This window comes from Melospiza melodia, chromosome 6 (genome assembly GCF_035770615.1).
Source record: "Melospiza melodia melodia isolate bMelMel2 chromosome 6, bMelMel2.pri, whole genome shotgun sequence".
Lineage (NCBI taxonomy): Eukaryota > Metazoa > Chordata > Aves > Passeriformes > Passerellidae > Melospiza > Melospiza melodia.
The window spans coordinates 60474565-60494678 of record NC_086199.1 but is presented as its reverse complement, the minus strand read 5'-3'; the positions used below and the strand labels follow the sequence as shown (position 1 = coordinate 60494678).

Sequence of the window (20114 nt, the reverse complement as noted above, 5' to 3'; positions counted from 1 at the left end):
TGGAAATTAATTAAAATTTTAAGATAATAATTTATAATGTATGACTCTTGTCATGGTTTCAGCTGGGATAGTGAATTTTCTTCCAGTAGCTGGTGAAGTGCTGTGTTTTGGATTTCAGATGAGAAAAATGTTGATAACACACTGAGGATTTAGTTCTTTTGAGTAGGCTGGGAGGGGCCATGGCCAGGGACAGCCAGCCCAAACTGCTCACAAGGATATTTCATACCATATGGCATCACTCTCAGCAAAAATTTGGGAGGGGAGCTGCTGCTGCTTAGGGGACTGGCTGGGCATCAGCTGGGGGGTGGTGAGCACTTGTATTGTGCATCACTTGTTTTTGTGTATTCTTCTTTTATTATTATTATTCTTTCCTCCTTTTTTGTCCTATCAAGCTGTCTTTATCTCATGACACAAGTTTTCAGTGCTCTTTCCCATCCCACTGGGGGGCAGTGAGGGAATGCCTGCCAAGTTAAACCACAACTACATTAGAGAAAAAAAATGTACCTGTTTGTTCACAGTATGGATTTCTTGTCTTTTCAGCTTTGCTTTGCTGTTTTGTGATCCAGAATAGAGAGCTTGTTAACTGTTTATTACCGTACTGGTAGTCTTAACATTGTCCTTAGTTATTTGTAAAGAATGATTTAATAGAGTAATAGTAGCATTAACCAAGTCTTGCTTATTGATTTCCCAGTATAATAACAAATAAGTGTACTGACATAGTTAACTGTACAGATAATTAGTGGCTGCATGTTTGGAGCCAGATGCTCTGCTATGATAATAGTGAAATAAGTGGAGATTTGCCAGCAAATAACTTGGCCTGTATTCTGTTTGGCTGTCTGGAAACGCATTTTTACTTTGTAAGCTCCAATGTTTTGAAAGATCTGTCTGCAGGTATGTCATGGTTAGATGGAAGCTATAATTTCTAGGAAGCAGCAGATGTTTAGTGTGTCTGGTGAGTGACAACACTGGCACTGGGCTAATTGTCACATTCTTAATGGACATATCCCTGGTCAATGGTCTTAAGCCAGTAATAATCAAAGACCTGATTTATTGAGTTGATGTGGTTGCTTTTTTTGAAGGAGGAGGAGGTAGGGCATATCGATTAATAAATTAAAAAGCAGCTTCCTACATGCACAGGATTTTAATTTGGGAAGCTGGTATCTATTGCTGTGTGGAATAACCATTTTAAGTAGCTGAACTAGAAAAGTGCATGCTAACATTGTTTGTGAATAAATTAATTCTTAATGTTGTAGAGCATAGCTGGATGCAGGGAACATTAAAAGAGCTTGACAGTATGTAAACCAAGATCCTGGTGTCCAACAGGAGGTAAAATTCACTTTATTCTAATAATTGATTAAAATTTTATTAGCAGACTTTAAGATACTGGTGGGGCAGCTCTTCAGGGATGAGCAACCTAAACATGTGCCTTCCTGTTTCCATAGCAACACATCATTTTCATCCTTTCCAGGCTGCCAGGATTGCATTGTGTACTGCAAGAGTATTAGATTCAGTAGAGCTATATTAACAGCTCAGTATTTTCCCTAAACCTTGCTATTAAATATTTTCATTTTGGATGATGATTAAAATAAAAAAGTAGTTGTGATTATTGTGCTTTTTTGAGAGAAATAAATCGTGGCAGCAGAGCAGGAAATGAGACCTGGCAGCTGGGGTAAAGTGTTTTGGTCCCATTCCTTGACTGCAAAACTGGCAATTCCTGTGACCATGCAAATCCACTTTGTCAATAACGTCAAGGTTTTTGCAGGTCTAGCTCTCAGTCTGGTGGTAATTGTTAAAATCTTTGGAAGTGTTTTGGATTCATATTGTTGAAGCTGTTGGAGAGAACTGAAGCAATGTAGTAAAGGTTAAGGCTATAAATGTTGGCCATTGGCAAGGGTCAATTTTCCAGCACGGTGGATCACGGCCTTGGAAGCACATTTAGAGGTGGCATTTTCAAGCTCGACGTAAGTGATTTGGTAACTTTCCAGGATATTTGAGGCAATTTCAGACTGCAGCATATTCATATTTTGCTGTGAGCTTAAAACTGTTCTGTTGGATTTGGAATGTCAAACTTGTCTATCAAGTCACAGAACTCTTAAGACTGGGACAAAGGATCTCAGTATCATTTTCACACAGTTCTCAACTGCTGTGAGCAGAGGAAAAACCTTTAAAATGCATATCCTTTGGATAGAGAAATACCTTTTAGAAAGATGTGTCTTTTGTCTTGTCTGTCGGAGATGAATAATTCAGTATATCCCTATGCAAATGTTTGTTACTCTGTGAAAAAATGTGTGCACCTTATTCTTCTTTTCATTTATGTAGTGTCAGTTTCCCAGTGATGAATCTTTGTCAAATACAGCAATGTGCTATAGTGTTTTCTGAGCTGATTGCAAGTGTATCTTCTGTTTTGGCATTGTGGAGGCTTAAATCACTGTTGAAACTGCGAATTTTAAAATGCTATTTTAATGTTACCGCTATACAGTAAAAGAAGCAAATTGCCACGAGGAAGTATTTAAGCAATGCATGGAGATGCAGATCACCACAATATTTTCCTTTGGCCTTTAGGATGTTTAATTTTCTGTTTCTCTAATTGTATAAATTTTTCCACGGGGTGTTGCAAGGCATGTCAATAAAAATCGAGAGCTTTCACGGTAGTTGTCGCTATAGTTACACAGTGCGGCTCTTAGCCTCCTGCACAGAAAGTAAACCTCCTGCAATCCCCTAAAATCCTTTATTGGCAGAGAAAGATGGAAAGAGACGCTCCTGGTGAGCAGGTACCAAGCAGATTCTCTGTTGCACTGATACATTTGCAGCTAATGCTGTCTTCATGCAGAGGTCTGCAGAAATGTTGCGTGGATGAGGACAGCAGGGAGAGCAAACAAAAGACATATTTTCAGGGGGAAAGAGGTGCTGGACACAGAAAGAGGAAGGTAAGAAATAAGTGCCAAAATGAATTAAACAGCATCTCAGTTCATAGATGATGTCTCCATAAAAAAAGGAGGAAGATGCCTTTTACAGCCCTGTGAGCTGTACCCTCCACAGAGGCAGAAGTGTCACGCTCTCAGGATGCTGCTCTTCTCCTCACTCTGGAATTCCGTGCTTCACTTAATCCTCAGGGTCTGTGCAGCACAAGTGTGGAAATCAACGCTGACTCCTAGCAATAGCTTTTTGTCTCAACAGATCCCATATGCATTCAGGAGCCCTCAAATGGCTTTTAGCATGGCTTCTCTGTGCTTAACTAGTTCTGCTTTCACTCTGTATTATTTTCTTTCCTCTGTCCTGAATGGCCATTAATTTAAGGATGTTGTATGAATTACTCCTGTAAATAGTGAACTTCTAAAATGTTCCCTGGGATAGTCAGATATCCCTGGACTATAGATGGGGAAAAAAAGCACTGAGGAGCATTTTGCAAGGAAATCATTCCTTAAAAGCAGGCCTATATAAGTCACCCTTGCCTTAATGATTCCTTCCTGAAGTTCTTTTCATAACTGAATAAAGTAATATGGGTTTATTTCATGTCAGTCACCATGTGAGAAAGGATAATTAAGTGCATAATGTCTTATGTTAAATTTGACTGTTCATTTTTTCAAGTGTATTTTAAACACAGGTGAACCAAACAACACCTTCACTTTGGGGTTTTTTTTCACTTCTTTTCTCAAGTTCCAGATTTACAGAGCACCGTGAATCTAAACCCATGGATGATTAAATACAATAGAGGTTTTTAGAGCTTTTTCATTATTTATTTTCATTACAGAACATCTGTGGGCTCAAGGTGAGAGGAGACCATGCAGTAGACCCTTGGCCTGAAGAGATAACAACCTAAAGTAGCTACAATGATGTGGGGAAATGTAGAAAGAGCAGAGTCAGTGAGTAGCCTTTAGCCAGTAATGCTGCACTCAGAGGTTTAGTCCCCTGCTGTCTGCTGCTTCTTGTGATGGTTTCTGCCATTTGTCAGAGGGAAGGTCTGACCAGATCCCTTCAGAGCTCAGGAGGGAGGATTATAGTTCTGCTTTGTGCAGGGCAATTCTTCCTCTGTAATGAGAAAGTTTGGAGTCACACGGCTAAAAGGAGCAAAGCGTCAGTAATGGAAACAGCTGGAAATAAAGGAATTAGTCATGACTCAGGGTTTTGCTTTCAGTTGCACTCAAACTTTTTTCCTCGTGGCTTCTTTTTTCATTTCAAGGATAAGAAATTGGTCCCCTTTGCCTTTCCCATCAAGGCTTGCCTTTGCTTCTTAAATCCTGTTAAGACCTTTGCTGATTACCAGTTGGAGAAGCAGCTTTGAACCCATCCATGTAGCCAGGCTGAAGGAGAACTGGTTACCTAATCACATTGCCAGCTAAGCAGTTTTTGCACCTCCTGGGACTTGGGTTGAGCCAGTGCACACTGACATGAGGCTGAACTTGAATTACATTGCCTTGTGGATGGAAAGTTGTGGTCAGTATCATGTTAGTCAAATGAAACTTTCAAAAATAGAATTATGCTTTGGGCTGAATACAATGTTGTCATTGTTTAATTGTCCCCTGGAGAGCCAAGAAAATTTCTCAATAGCAAAAGCATCCAAAAAGCATCTCTTGCAGAGAAAGCAAGAAATATTTCTGCCTGAGAGAGCTTTGGGAGCTTTTTAAAACAAATAAAAAAACCCCAACCAAGCCAAAAAACCCACAACACCTAATTAAAAAAAAAAGAATTGAATTCAATAAAGCGCTGTGGGAACTGTAGACTAATTAATTAGAAAGACTTCCTAAGAAATTTCTGAAAAAGATAACCTTTCATGCAGGAAAGTAAACAATTCCATGAGCAACCTTTCAGCAAGACATGCTGGCTAGGAGAGAAGGTGTTGAAAATCAGAGCAACCAAGAATATTTCAACACAGTAATTTAAAGTGTTTGAAGCAATAGCTACTACTTAAATAAGAATAGTTCCCATTTCTTAAGAAATTACTCCAATGTAATGTGTTTCCTCCATAATAATAGGCATTCTCATGCAGAAATTGGTAACAATCCATCAGGTAGCTGAAAAAGCTTGGGAAGTCCCTTTGGTATATATTTGAATGAGCTAAAGATACCAAAGATGCAGTAAAAATAGGAGGGCACGGCTTGGTGCTGAAGGGGTTCCTAATGCAGAGCTCACCATCTTTCTATAGAAGGTTTTGTTAGGTTGACAACATTTAGAGTTTTCTGTGCATAGATGACATTTTGGACAGGTTACATAAGTATGTTCAAAATTGTTTAAAGATTTGAAATGTCAGTGGGTTTCTGATTTTGCCTGGGAAGCATCTAATTTTTCAGAAAGTTTAGTGTCTCCTGGCAGCAAGTTTGTAGAGCAGGTTGGGCTGGGCATCTGGGGCAAGGTCTGCTTGCTTTGACTTGAAACTCTGCCTGAGCTAGTCAGCTATCTGTAGGCAGTGGAGAGGAAGAGATGGGTAAAAGCATGCTGGTTTTGACTTCAGATATTTGCTTTGGGTGAGATGAACTCCACTCTAAAACAGCCTGTTTGTCACTGGAGTGTGAGATGATTTAGATTCCTCTGTGAAGGATGTCTGTGTGCATGCACAGATACCTACACCATGGATGTTTTGGGCTTAGGCAAGATTAATCCCACTTGTAGAAACTCAGGTACTCCAAAACACCAGTGAACATCTGCAGAGGGATGTGTGCAGAGACAGAGATCATGTTGTGCTACAAATGACAGAAATCACGTTGTTGCTGTCTATGCAGGGTCTGAAAGCATGAAATCTGTTTAGCAAACATCCCTAGTTATACGTAGACTACATGTCTGTATGTGTACATAGAAATATTTTGCAAACACAAATATTAAGTGTAGTATTGCCACTCATGTTCTAATCCTTTTTAATATCTGGTTTTGGACCAAAAAAAAGACACATGGTTAGCTATGGTCATCTTGAAATTATTTGACCTGGATGATTCTTGTATCCTTTGTAGTATTTTAAAGTATTTTTTTATTTTTGACCTTTCTGTGTCAGTAATTATTACAGAGAGCTTTAAAATGCTGATAGTGCCTCCTCCTTCTCCCCCCAAGAAAAAAAAAAATTAAAAGAAATGAAAAGGCTCTAAATCAGAGAATCCAAGCATTTTTAAATCTTTAGATTAATTTGGAACATGAATCACTTCTGCTAGGTTGATTGAACGCTTAAAATTCTTATTCTTGCTTCATCTGTTCTTGAATAGATTTAAGAGACTTCCATCTATTGGGTCTCACTGAGATGGAGTTCATTTTCCAGAATCATGAGAATTGCATTTTGGTTCACCCATGAACAGAACTACAGTTCTATTAGTAAGTGAGCCTGTAAAGTAAGGATCTCTTAGCTGTACTGTACAAGGAATATTTTCATGATTGGTGTTCAGCAGGCCTAAGTTATTACGAAAAGAGAAAAAAACATTTCAAAGTGATTTAAGAAAACATCTCAATATTGTCTGGCTTTGTTGTTTTCATATTTGGTTGTTCTGTTTTCCAGCAGTGTAAAGAATAAATTCAGCTTCTCTCATATTCCTGTTGCAGGTTAGTGAGAACTACTTTGTAAAGTGTTCATTTGTTTGGATGTTATATACACAGTCCTGTGGACATGCAAGCACGTCATCTGTTGCTTTTCTTGCTGCGTACTGAAGCTTACTGTTTTACTAGAAGTTTGAGCTTGATTGGATTTTCGTCTTTTACACTATTTTCTCAGTATTATTATCTATTGCTTTAAAGGTTATCATGCTATTGCTTTTTGTCTGTGAGTAATGATAAATATTTATTATAGGGCCAAATGTGGCTTTAAAATCTACCTAATCCTTTTCTGCCTCCCTTTCTTTCTAGGCTGCCTTCTATATCTGCTCCTGCTGTGTAATTTGTCTAGTGCCAAATATAAAATGGAAGAAACTGGCTTTCTGCATGGACCCAGGAAAGAGCAGTTAGGCTAATGTATGGAGACCTCACATTTCCAGTGCTGCTGTTTCCTCCAAGTGAGGAGAGCAAAGCTCCTGAATTTTTAATTTGGTCAAATATTATTTCAGAGATTGAAGTATTTGTTTTGTTTATCTTTTTTCTTTTGAAGAATACTTTGTTATTCCATGTCTCTGGTAGATATAATCCTTCCAAAATGGTGTCAGATATTTCTGTCTTCAGTCCAGCTAGTTTCTTCTTCTCCCTGAGGTTATGCAGAGGATCAGATGGGAAAGTGCTGAGCGGCGTCTCAGGGACCCAGCTTGCCTTGTCCATTCTGGTCTCCAACCTTCTGGAGCTGGCATGGTGCCTATGAATCCCTCTGCCCATCAGCTGTTCTCCCTGTTGTGGTGCCAAAGACAGATTTTACTTTCCAGCCTTGGATCCTTGCACCTGATGCTTGAATGCTGTTTTCTGTGCAGCTAATTTGCCAGCAACCAAAAAATGTAGCAGAGCAGAAACTTTCAGCAAACATCTCACAGCATTGGTTGCAGGAATTTTTCATCTCAGGACACTGTTTTGTGCTCGTCTTTCTTCCAAGGACTGACTTGATATATTCTCTCTGCTTAAGGAACTACCCCCACTTCAGAATTTAGGTGAGTCTTCTACTGATGGAGGCACAGTGGTGAGGTGTCCCCAAAATGTACCTTGAACATTATGTGTAAGGGTTATTTTTTGCCTTTCCTAATCAGAACAACTGAAATGGTGTCACTTCCCACCCAGTGGCATCCCAAATTGTGCCAATGTTTTTCTCCTTGCCTTGTGCACTTCTAGGGAAGATTAGGTAAGAAGGATGTGAAGGGTGAATGTGTGGATATCTGACCCACAGAGGCGGGTGAAAGTAGAAATATGAAGAAGCTGGGCTACAGCAAGGTTATTTTCTGACTACCTGGCCTGAATATGTAAAAAATGCACACCCATAATCTGCTCTGGACCACTCAGGGTTGGGATCTGTGTAGCCCTGGGTGTTGCTTGAAGTGGTTGTATTTTGCCAGCTTGGTTTTGAAATTTAAGCTTTGTTTTCTCCATCAAGAATTATGGGTTTGTAATTAAATAGTTCAGTGAATGAAAGTAATAGAGAATAGGGTAAAATTGGTCCATGCAGATAAAAAAAGATAAGAGTTTGCAAGCTATGCTTTACATGTTGCCCAGAATCTCTGTTCTGCACCAGAAGTGATGTCAAAAGCTGTTTCCATCTAAGCAAACTTGCCTTTGGTTTTAACTCGTATTGATGGCAGAACTCTTCTTTTGCTTAATATCAACAAGCAATTCCCCCAGACCTCACTCAATAGTCATGTATGATTTTGAAATGATGATTGGAGAAGCAGATCCAATCCTGCCTTATAGGCCCTTTCCTTTTGAGGCTGTCTGCTTTGATTCTCTTCCTGACCATTTTTAATTCTTAATGGTATAGTACTTGTGTTTAATTATAGCTGGCTATAGAGTTCTCCCACTTTTTCTTTCATAGCCAGTTTTGACCATTTGCTTACTTTTCCCAGAACTCTTAGTGAAATATGACACTAAGTGAACTCCTGCTTTAAAAATACATTTAAAAGAATAGAGTTGTTATTCCTATGGTCCTGGTCTCCCTAGCTATTGCTTACCTGTGGAGAAAATTCATGCATCCCATCTGGTACACATTATTTGGCTCATTACTTTGTGTAAGTTTCTCAACACGGTGATATGACTGAAGTGATATGACTGAAGTTCCTGATCTTTTCCTAGCCCTTAAGAAATAGGAAGAGCCGGACCACTTGGTGCTGCTTGGCAGAAATCAGACTAATGGCTTAGCCATGTGGATGAGACTGAGGGTGCAGTTTGTGGTGTTAATACTTTTCAGTTTGTATGAGGTTTAGTTGTGGTGATTTTTTGAATTGTTTTTCTTCAGTATTGCCATTGGAAATGAGCACCAGCTCAGCCATGCACAGCCAACCTTGGGTAAGAGCATTGTGTTTCATCAGCTCTTCTGAGAAAGCATGGCTTGCCTTTGGTGCACACACTTGATGTAAACCTCTCTATGGTTTGTGTTTGATGTCTGAATCATGGGAATTTTTTTTCTGTTTTTTTTTTTTTATTGCTTGGTTTCATCTTTTGTCATAGCTCTGTCAGCTGTCTGTTTTCTTCTCTGAAATGGGTCCTGTTAGTTCACAGAACAATATTGTATGAGGCAGAGGGCAACAGTGGCTGCAAATGGCATCAGTGTGAATGTGAGAATGTTACCACTTTTGAATCCTTTTCTAGGTGCTCAAATGACCCAACCCTTGTTGTGTCTGAGCAGGTCTAGAGTTACCCCATTCAAACTCCCACATAGTGGCGAGTATAAGAGTCCCTGTAACAATAGGCACAGACTCAGACAGACAGACAGACAAGGCACATGACCCACAGGAGTTTTATTAGACCTGCGCTTGCACTACAGTACAGTGCAAGTAGGCACAGTTGAACCAGGTACAAGTGGGTTAACTCAAGTACAACAGTTGCCGCACAGAGGAAACTTGCAATCCACAAATCCTGCCCAGAAAGAAGGGTTAGTTCACCCTGAACTCTCTCTGACTACAGCTATGCTACAGCTTTTATCGAGCTATGTATTTTAAAGCTCTCACAGTGCAGTATTACAGTGCTGTCACTGTTACAACTGCACTGTGACACTTGCAGGGGTGCCACCATCTGAGCCATTGTGACACACCAAGATCACAACTTGAAACTTTGCAAAATAAGGCATCCTAATATCAGCACTACTGAGCTGCAGCTACTTTTGTTCTGTGCCGATGTTTGCGTAGCAGTGAGAAAATATACCAATTCAATCAGAAACTCAGCAACTCAGACACCACTTGTTTCCTTGATTTCTCTCTTTGCATTTCTAACACTAGCTTATGACTGCTGGAATTGATCTCAGATTACTTGTTAAGCATGGTGGGGGGGAAAAGCCCTCACTTGTTTAATATCAACAAGCAGTTTTTTTAGACTTCACTCAACAGTAATGCACATTCATATCGTGTGTCTTGAAATTTGACCAAAATGCAGCCTTGCAAATTGCTAAGGGACAATGAAAGGGAGAAGTTCAAACTAAAGCCCATTTAAACACAAAGCTATTTTACATAAGATGTCCATGTGGAAGGTTTACACATTTCAATTCTTGGTTCTGAGTTGGAGAATTGTGTTCTGCAGAAAAGGATACCTTCAGAGATAAATCCCAGAACACTCACTTTTGTTCAGTGCAAACAGCCCTTCAGAGGGAAGAGAATAGCAGTCAGAAGAGAGGAAATTGTAGGTAAATATAACCATATGGACCATCTCTTCAGTTTTTGTTATATAATAGGTATTTTCTATAAGTTGCCAAGGACTGACAGTCATCTATAGCCTGGTCTGTGTGATTGCCTTAAAGTTCATGCTTATAAATAGACCAGTGTTCTACAAAGGATCGCTGTATGAAATATGTTAAGCACCAAAGCTTTTCCAAAATATCCTTTTCCACCCTAGCTGTTCTTCCTTGATGAGAGAATTCCTGAGAGCCCAGTGGGGTCTCTTGTTTTAGACTTCAGCCAGCAAAGTAGGAAGAAGCACCATTTCACCTGCATGTGCCTGCTCATCCTGCTGACTGTCCTTTCTCCTGCTCTTTGATTTGCTTAGTGCTGTGAAAGCTACATGTAGGTCGGGAATGCAATTTGAGGGGATTCTCAGATTCTTGCTTCTGTGTTCATCTATGACTTTTCCTAGGCCTGTGCTGAAGATGCCCTTCCATTCTAGGTCTTGGAGGTAACGTTGTAGGTCAGATGAATCACAGCTGTCCCCTCCTTTTCTTTGTGTCATCACTTCGGTCAGTTTGAAGTGTGTGCAGATTTGAGGTGGTAATGCTTTACTGCCCAGAATGCATGGGCACAAATGGCCCTGGCACCACGTGGTCCCATGGGACACTTGGATAACTCACGCTCTTCTACATGAGCTCTGACATTCTGCCTTGCGTGGGGGACCTCTTACTAAGCACTGGGTGTAAGTTATTTTCTGCATGTTCTGTTTCACATAGTACAGAGGGTCATGAAACTGCAGTCTCTGGCTCTGTGGTGAGACTGCGATTGTCTAGTTCTCGTCATACAAAGTTTAAGCATTGTGACACATTGAATGCCTGTCACTGTGAGAGGCAGGGATGTAAGTTCTGAATGAATATCACTCTGTGCCATGTCTGATATCCTGATGGAACAGACACTAGTGCCACGGTCAGAGCTTCAGGACAAATCTCTCCATTAATTAATTTCTGTCAGGTGTTTGTCCTGTACTTAAGTGACCAAAATTCAAAGATTTTCTTGTCTTCTACAGGTGTAGAAAAAAGCATCTTTAATGCTTAATCCTCTCTGCACTGCAGCTGCTTCGTGTATGATATAATCCTCATGTATTGTCAGTGGACCAGTAACGTTCAGTCTTGCACAAAGTCGTGAGCCCAGGTTTTGTTCTGTGTTGAGTTGGAGATGCTTTCCTGTTGGGAAGGAATTGACAAGTTTGAGTAAAACCAAAACAAAAACCTCGTGCAGTACCTGTGAGCTTTAACCATAGTTAATACCATTCATGTTTCCCCATGGAAACAGAAATGTGAGCAGATAATCCTTGCAGTAGATTTCTGTCCTTGCTACCTACACAGAGCAAAGCAACCATCTCCATCCTACAGGGCTTCAGTTTCACCACAAAACTGCACGGGTGCATCTGCCCAAGAAATCTGTAGTTGCAAGTCTGTTGTTTTTTAAAATCCTAGGATATAATTTTGCAAATTTCTTCCTCTTTTTTTTTGATTCAAAATGACTGTGCATAGCTGAGAAGGAAAAAATAAATTCTGTCATAAACTAGACTGAGTGGTAACCTAAACTGTTTATTTGATGTAATGTGGAGTGATTCTTTCAAATAGATACATATTAATTTGTGCAGTGAGCCATTCAGCTCCTGCTTTGAAGTGCCCTGCGAGAACAGAACAAAATTTCTATTGTCATTGTAATTTGGCAAGATAGCACTTCCTCTAGGGGTGGGCTCAGTTATTTGCCTGATGCTAAAAACAGTGCACAGGAAAATGCACAGCAGGCTTGCATGGATCTGCTACAGCTTTTTTTGCTAAGTGACATCTTACTGTGTTTTTCCCCACTTCTCTGCATTGCTGGATGTGGGGCTCCTTCTCCACAGACAGTTCGCAGGCTGCAGCAGATGGGCTACATTTCCCTTGGAAATTATCATAGACGTGATTCCTTTCCCTTCCCATTTTGTAACTCCTGGCTACTTATATGCTGTGGAAATGAAACAGAAAAGATTAGATGTGCTCTGTACTGCTCTTCTGTTTGCTGTTTGTGGGGTAGACACTGACATTGAAGTACAAACTAGAAGTTAGACTTTACCAAGTGAAATTTAAGTGCAAAGGAGATGTGTAGCCTCATTGCTGCATTTTGCAGTACTGCACATGCCTAAGCTCCCACTAGGCATATTGTATTCTCAATTTGATTTTCTGACTCTCTTCAGTAGGTGGTTATGGATTGTAATTGGATATTCTGACAGCTGGCCTTGAGGCCGTGACCCAGTTTGAAGTCCCTGCTGTATTGCACAAGATACAAACGTAGCCAGAGAGAAGGTCCTATAACAAACCAGGGCTTCTGCTGGGAAAAAAATAATAGTTCACATAACATATTAGTTTAGAGATGTCCACACAGTGCAGGCTTTGTGCATTTGCTGTGATGAATTGTTTGAGGACATTGAAAGTGGCTCTTTCCAGGTGGCAGGATGAACCACAGACACATGACCTGAAGTCAGCTCCCTTTTCACTTGTGTAAAACCTCTGCTGAGGGGACTCGAGTGGTTTAGGTCCACTGCCTGAGGAGAGCTGCTAATGATGTAAAGGTGGAGTGAGGGCAGGTTGTTGACTGGAGGCTAACTTTGAAATCAGCATGCCTTTAGCACCACGGCTTTGTACTTAATATAAAACATATATGGTGTTTCTTACCTGTATATTGTGTTAGCACTGCAATGTGTCTGATTTTTATCCAGCTTACTCCCTTGAAAGTCAGACACATATTTCTGTGGGTTGAACAGCAATTGGATGGGCTGCCTGGAGCACATGACAGCTTGCTCCTTGAAAATGTGTCTCCATAATAAAAAATGAATGTGATTCTTATGGTTCTTTCCTAGTTTTGGAGGTACAGCTGTGTATTGAGATGATGCCATCATACATTCCACTTACCAAGTTTTGTCTTTATTGAGATTTTGCACAATGCCTAGACTTCCCTTTTAACTACTAATACAGTTCCATGTTTTTCTGCAGAAAGCAATTTTACATCAAGCCTGTTTCTTACAATTTAAAATTGCAGATCTTTTGCACTAATGGCAGAGTTGTTGCTATTAAAAATACAAAAGTTTAGAGGGATGCTTATTGCCTTTTATTTTATGTGACGCCCTGAACAACCAGATGGCCTGAAAAAAACAGAAAAACATAGTAATTTGTGTTTTGCAGCTCTCTGGGAGAAGTAAAGTCTAAATCTCCTTCTGTGTAGTATTACATTGTTCTTTGAGAGGTTTTTACAGCTTTCAAATTATCAAGGGAAGGTGGCTGAGATGCCTGAATTTTGTTTGTGGTCCAGCCCTGATGCTGTTTAAAGAGTTGTGACTTGATCTGCTTTGGTCTCCTACCTACTGTAACTTTGTCTATAACAAAAGAGTAGAGTAGCACCAATTTAAGGTAAAAAAGAAGTAATAATTTGAAGTATTGTGGAGTTTTGCTAAGAGCACATAGCCAATATAATAGAGCTGTACTAAAACATTTTAACATTTTCCTAAAATGTGAAGCTCTCTCTTGAATAACTTGACTTCAAGATACTTTGCTTGTCTGTAAGGCCACCTTCTGTTTATTTGCTGGTAGAAGGAATGGGAAAGAAGAATAAGAAAAGAGGAGCTTTTAAAGATTTTAGTGATAAGCCTCCATGCCACAGGCTGGCTTAGAAGCAGACTGTTTGTAGCCTGAAGCTAGGCTACAGTGATACTTGCAGCTTCCTTGTTTCCAGTTTTCCTTGCTTTGCCTTCAGACCAGTTGTGAAGATGTGATTTAATATAACCTGTCTTCAGCTGCATAAAATGGATATGCCAAGGCTGGGACAATCCCCTGGTCTTCCTTTATTATCACCAAAGTGAGACAGACTTGATTTTCACACCAGTGTTTGCATGACATGGATCTCTCACTCTGCTGGAGAGATGCAGATATCTCTGTTGGCTTTTGAGAAATACAGAGCATACTGATCTGTAGCTAAGTTGCTTGATTTTTTGGGTGGCTGAAGTTAAGTGCAGTGAATCTCACCTAGAGTGCCTTATTTGCTAACATTGATTCTTCCATCTGAGGATTCCACTCAGCAATAAGGAGCAACTCTAATTCCTTCTTTCTCCAGAATTCTCTCCAGTCTTATTTTATCTTATCTAATTTTCTCTTACTATATCTCTGCAGCTTTATTTTACCTAGAACTACTTATTTCACTCTTCTCCAGTTTAATGAAGCTCTAGATTGTTGTTGTCACTTCACTTACCTTGAGAAAAAGCCTGGATAATTATTGCAGACAGAAGGAGAGCAGTAGCCCCTTCTTGTGTTGTTTGACCAAAACAGATTTGCTCAGAATTTTGTTGTCCCTCTGTCTTGTATATTTAATGTTTTTGGAAAAATCCTGCTTAACCTGGCTCTGAACTTTGATTAGAGTCACTGTGAATGCAACTGAAATTCCGTTGGGATTCTGCTGTGTTGCCATATGAATTCTGTGGGTTTGGTTTGTACTTTGAGTACTCATGTTTTAAAAGAGAAGAGTAAATGCAACATTATATGTGGTTTCACTTAACCACTAACATGGAGTAATCTTCCCTCACTTCACCAAACACAAATCCTTTGGTTTGAGAACATGCTACAGTGCTTGGTCTAAATTTTGTTAGAAGCAATTTGTAGATGTTCTAATACACATCCTTCTAATGCTCTTCCATGCTGGGAAGGTCTGGCACAGACATAGAAACAGAATTTTCTTGTGAAGGCATATAGGGCTGCTGGTTCTGTGTTTTTATCAGCAATAAACTGGGGGATAAAAGCAATCAGAAATAAAGGAAGAAAAGGAAAAAAGAAAGGGAGGAGAACATGGGAAAAGGAAAAAACCATTAAATGGTCCCCTTTGTCCAGAGGCTAGCCATTAGCTTTTCTTAGGGTCTGCCTTTAACTCTGCAGATACTCCTTTTATGTAATTTTTGAAATAGATGCTTCATTACCTTCAGTCTTTACTGACTTTCACATCTGTGCCAGTGATTCACTCACTTGTTCCCTCCTGGCCACTTTGACCATGCTCATTTTGTCCAGCCCACCTCCAAGTTTTGTTAATACGCTGCTGTCCAAAAGATGGACTTGGTGTGCTTTCTGCACGTTCTGCTTTCTCTGACACAAGTCAAGCATCTGGCTATTTCTATGTACAAACCTTTCACTGACTATTCTACAGGCAGATGTGGTACAGTTACGCCTTCCATTTGCGCAGCAAAAATTCTTTGCCTTTTGGCTTTCCTGTTTCTGACTTGATGGTGATGAGAAACATTTTTGTGGCCTGTCATTCCATATCTGTCAGCTGCCCTTTCATCTCGTCAGATTTCTGCCATCTCTCCATGGATGTACAAGGCATTTTTGTGTAAGACCATTCATAAATCCTACTTACTTTCTATTTTTCTTTTGCCAGTTTTCACTCTTGTCCCATTTCCCTGACCTCAGCAATCACTGGAATCATGTAGAAAAATCTATTTTGGTGGCCTTTTGACATGCTTGTATAGAAAAGACTCCACAATCATTATTTTAGGAAAGATGTTCTTGTCTAGGGGGTCCCTAGCTTGTAAATTTTTCTATGATGTTTTTTCAAAAGATGTTTCACTGGATATGTTTATTAATTTGAGAAGTTAATGTCCTAATGCACTGTTTCTCTGACTATTTATTATAACAATGTTCCATTGAGCAGTTTGTAATACAAAGTGACCAGAACATTTCTGGTTTCCTCTCTGTTGTCCTGATGGGACAGGATGAGAAAAGAAACAAGAAACCCTTTAAGCACATGTAGTGAGTCTTCATAGAAGCATGTAAATTGTTGTAGTAATTGCTGGTGTCTAGTTACAAAAAGTTATCACTGTGATCTTATTAAAGTTAGGGCTTGTTGCATTCTCTTTTCATTACATTTGTAAGCTTGGCTCATTCTGCAGGGTTCACATATTAACTGTGCCAAAAGATGTCTTTTCTTAGGCGCAGCTTCCTTGAATGGTTAGTCTGAGATGTGTCTCCAGCATGGGCTTGAGGTGTCTTTTTTTTCTGTGTTTTAATATTTACAGAAACATTTTAACCTGGAACCTTACCAAAAAGCAAAATTCCCTTAACCTGTAGGACACTCTGTTGATTTTTAAATGGGATATATTGCCCACTCAGATTTTGGCACTTTTTGGCAGCACATGTGAGTGCATTTGGGGTGTAGGTTGTGCTGTCAATGTTGCACATGCACAACCATGAAAACATCTGGTGCCTTCTGAGATAAGAGAGGCAGAACTTATGTGTCAGGTGAGATGTGCCTTGCCTGCTGTGATTTTCTGGTGGTGCTTTGTTGTGTTCCATTGCCTTAAAGATTGTCAGGAAAATGAAATGTCATTGCCTAGTTACATCTGGCCTCAGTACTGGCCTCAGTAATGTTTACAGTTCATTGCAGAAGAGGGGAACATCAGTATATTGATGATATAAAGCGAGCAGAGGACAGTGAAATGTTACAAGATTTGCAGGGAAGATGGCCCTGCTAGCTTTGCAATAATCTGTTTCTGAATTTTGAAAAGTAAAATCGTGACTGAGATTAGAGTTTGTGAATTTTGGCACTTTTCTTCTCATCATTTGGAATCCAGAATGCTACTTCCTGCTGTTATTACCTGCTGCTTTTCAAAAATAACAATGGCATCACAAACATGATTATATGGCAGGATGGCTTTTTTTTTAATACAGAAAGTCACAGACACAGTCTCTGGCAGCTAAATAAGGAATAGAAAATAGGGAAGAAATAGCACTTGTAGTTCAGAACAAGAAGGTTTTGGTGGAATTTTTATTATGCCAGCCTTTTATAGAGCAAAATTTGCATGTTGTGCTTCAATAAAGAGTACTTTAGGGTAGTAATAATACATGAATTGTTATTTGGGATATGAAAGAATAGATATTACAAAAATAAATAATAATGAGGAAAAGCTAGAATAATAAAAGCAGTGAAATTATATCAAAGCAAGCCCAAGAGGTGGGATGATTAAGAGTAGGGCAGGCTGTTGAAGGCTTGTATTTAAAGGAAAGAGGTGATATGTGAACTTGAAGCTAGGCATGAAATGCAATGTGGCTGAACTCTGGCTCTGTGTTCCCCAATCCTGTAGATCATGCTGTGAATGAATAAAGTCACTGCTCTTGATTTATCATAATTCTGCTTACTGGGGTACACTTGAAAGAGATTCTACATCATTTCAGGGAGGGCTCTTAAAATGCAGAGAGATTTCTGTGGGCTCTGCATAAATACTGAACTATGTATTTACTAAGTGATTTTCAAGTGTCTTTGTTATTTTGATCTCTCTTCTGTTGCTAACAATATGGAACAGGATGGAGAATCAGTCATTTGGGTTTATTTACATTTTGAAGAAAACCAGAATATTTTTCCCACCTTAGCAGAATTTCTTAGAACCTAAACAGAAAATGACTTGACAAATCTGCTCCTCAAAGCTAACCAAAGCTGTTGTGTTACTGTGGTGTTTATTCTGTATTTTCTGTCCTCTCTTACAGGTGGCCAGTGCTTCTCTTGGGGATGGAATGAACATGGGATGTGTGGTGATGGCACAGAAGCAAATGTTCATGTCCCAAAGCCAGTCAAAGCTCTTGGCTGTGCAAAACAGATCTTAATTGGATGTGGGGCAGGACACTCCATGGCCCTCTGTCAAAACTCCTCACTAGACCCAGCACACCTGGAATCATAACATCATGGATGTGGATGGACACCTTTGGATTGTGCAGCTCAGAGGCACTACAGGGGAGCTGCCCATGATTAACAGTAGTTGGAAACTGCAGATATTTTTCCTAAATCCCAAAGGAACGACTATGCATAAAAAGCTGTAATATTTTAAAAAGTGTTTCCTGGGCTCTTGCCACAGGAATTGACTTTCTTACCCACAGACAGAATTACAGACATTCTGCCTTGGTGCAATACAACTGAAGACAGATTTACATTTTCTTGTTCTTCTGAGAAGTCTTTGAGGAAGAAACTAACTGCTTAATGGCTTACTGATGTATAAGTTCAGTCTGAAGAAATAGTCTGACAAAGGTGGTTTTTGTTATTGTATCTTTACATCATGAAATGTTTCACCTGCCAACTTCTACTGCGGTTGTGACCTCCCAGCAACTCGGAAAATTGTGTCACAGAGAAATGCCAGTGAAAGTGGCTAGATGCATGCACAGTTTTTAAGCAGAAGATTAGGATTAAAAGAAAAGAAGCAATGTAATTTAGAAGGCTGGCAAAAGGGGAAAATGAGGCCCTTTTGAACTAGCTTTGTCTTGATTAAACTGAAAGGAGCAATATTTTTCATCGATTATTTTCTCTGCCAGACATCAGTTTATTATAGATTTACAGGGATGCAGACCTGCGTAAGTTATTAACTTGCAAACCAAATCTGAAGTTTCTGAAGCTACTGCTTAGGGAAGTAAAACTAAGAGCTCTTAGAAACATTCAAAAGGTTCCTATCAAAGGGCATAAGTCAGTTGTGGCTGCCGAGGACAGCTTGATCCAGTTTAGCTCCTGTGTTTCCATCTGCCTTTGAGTAGGAAGACATCAAAATCTAACCAGAAAGATTTTACAAGTTCTCCAGCCTAAAAGGCGGACCAGTATGCTCCTGATAATTTCAGGTTGGTTCTCACTTCTGTTTTGCAGCCCAACTGATTTGCTGTTTCACAGCATGCCCAGAGCACTTGTTCCAGGTGGGGGTTTGACAGAGAACATGGGCCTAGCACTTGTAGGAGAAAGGAACAAGTGTAAAATGAGATGTGTTTGCCTGTTAGTAGCAAAATTTTGGAAGCTATTTATAAAACTGTTTTTTTCCCATACAAATACAGTGGATGCCATTAAACTGGATGTTTACCACCCACAACACTTACATTTGCTGTGGTATTTCACGTATTTCAAGTTCTAAATATAGAGAATTCTACTGTGTAGTAAATGCACCTTTTAATGAGACCTACTGTTGCTAAACAGTGGTTTAATTTTTAAAGCAGGCTTGCCAAGGAAGAAGCCTTACAGAATTGCAGAGTGCTCAGAGAAAGGCTCTTAGGAAATAGGACAGGAAGACCTAACGATCTATCAGCTTACATATGAAGGGGAAGGAATTAAGGTGATAATATGGGCTGCATGGGTTTTTTCACCCTTGATTTTACAGCAGTTATAGTTCTTGGCTTCACTTTCAAGAGTATTTTATTTTTCTATTCAGCAGATAAGAAACTTGAGCAGACTATGAAGTTGATTTTAACTATTGCAGATACCAAAAGAATAATCAAATGGATCCTCTGAAAAATATGTAGAATTAAGATTTCTGTTGTAAAATGGATTTTTTTTTAAATCCGTGTGTTAGTTGTGGCTCTTCATGGCAATATACTGTTCCAGGCTGTGACCTCTTGCACTTTTAATTATCTTAGTTGATATTTATTGACTGTTCTCAATGCCACTTTCTGGATACCAAAGCTTCTCTATTATATGCACTGAACAGTTTCTCGTGCTTTCTTTCACAGTCTTGTCTGAGGTTTCTATTTATGATTTCTGCAAAATCTGTCTACCAAATAAACGTGTTCTCTTGCTTCAGTAATCATCTCCTCTAAACAAGTCTGTTCCTTGATTAATCATGCCAATATGTGCCTTACATGAGGTTTACTGGACTGGACATGTTGTGACTGTGTGTGCTGTAGCTGCAGTTCATTACAGAGGAGTCCAACAAATTATGTAACAAATAAATGTAAATTGGGTATTTGAAATTGTTTTCAATTTTTCATTCCTGTAACATGAACCCACTTTTGGAACGCAAGGAATGATTTGGGGTGATGTGGTGAAGAAGCAAAGGAGTATGTGAGTTTGTTCCTGGTCCTGATCTGGTGTTTCATATCT

At 39.5% G+C, this 20114-nt stretch overlaps 2 protein-coding genes across 7 annotated transcripts in view; one reads left to right on the top strand and one right to left on the bottom strand.

The window, feature by feature from the left end:
- Positions 1–19984, top strand: part of SERGEF (secretion regulating guanine nucleotide exchange factor) — a 141291-nt gene extending 121307 nt beyond the window's left edge. Inside the window, exons 11-14 of one of the 5 annotated variants that reach the window (XR_010028042.1) lie at positions 6476–6519; positions 6820–7541; positions 8834–8883; positions 17756–17894. Coding sequence is in view for 1 of the 5 variants with exons in the window: in XM_063158581.1 (XP_063014651.1) it covers positions 17756–17946 (191 nt within the window). In the remaining 4 variants the exon portion in view is untranslated. Of the gene's footprint in view, positions 1–6475; positions 6520–6819; positions 7542–8833; positions 8884–17755 lie in introns of all 5 variants that reach the window. The other 4 variants (XR_010028041.1, XR_010028043.1, XM_063158581.1 and 1 more) reach the window with 4 other exon arrangements.
- The window catches only part of KCNC1 (potassium voltage-gated channel subfamily C member 1), a 122890-nt gene continuing 112080 nt past the window's right edge, over positions 9305–20114 (bottom strand). The window contains exon 3 of one of the 2 annotated variants that reach the window (XM_063158579.1): positions 9305–11413. In XM_063158579.1, the coding sequence (XP_063014649.1) occupies positions 11232–11413 (182 nt within the window). In that variant the 3' untranslated portion in view covers positions 9305–11231. The remainder of the gene's footprint in view (positions 11414–20114) is intronic. The other variant, XM_063158575.1, reaches the window with a different exon arrangement.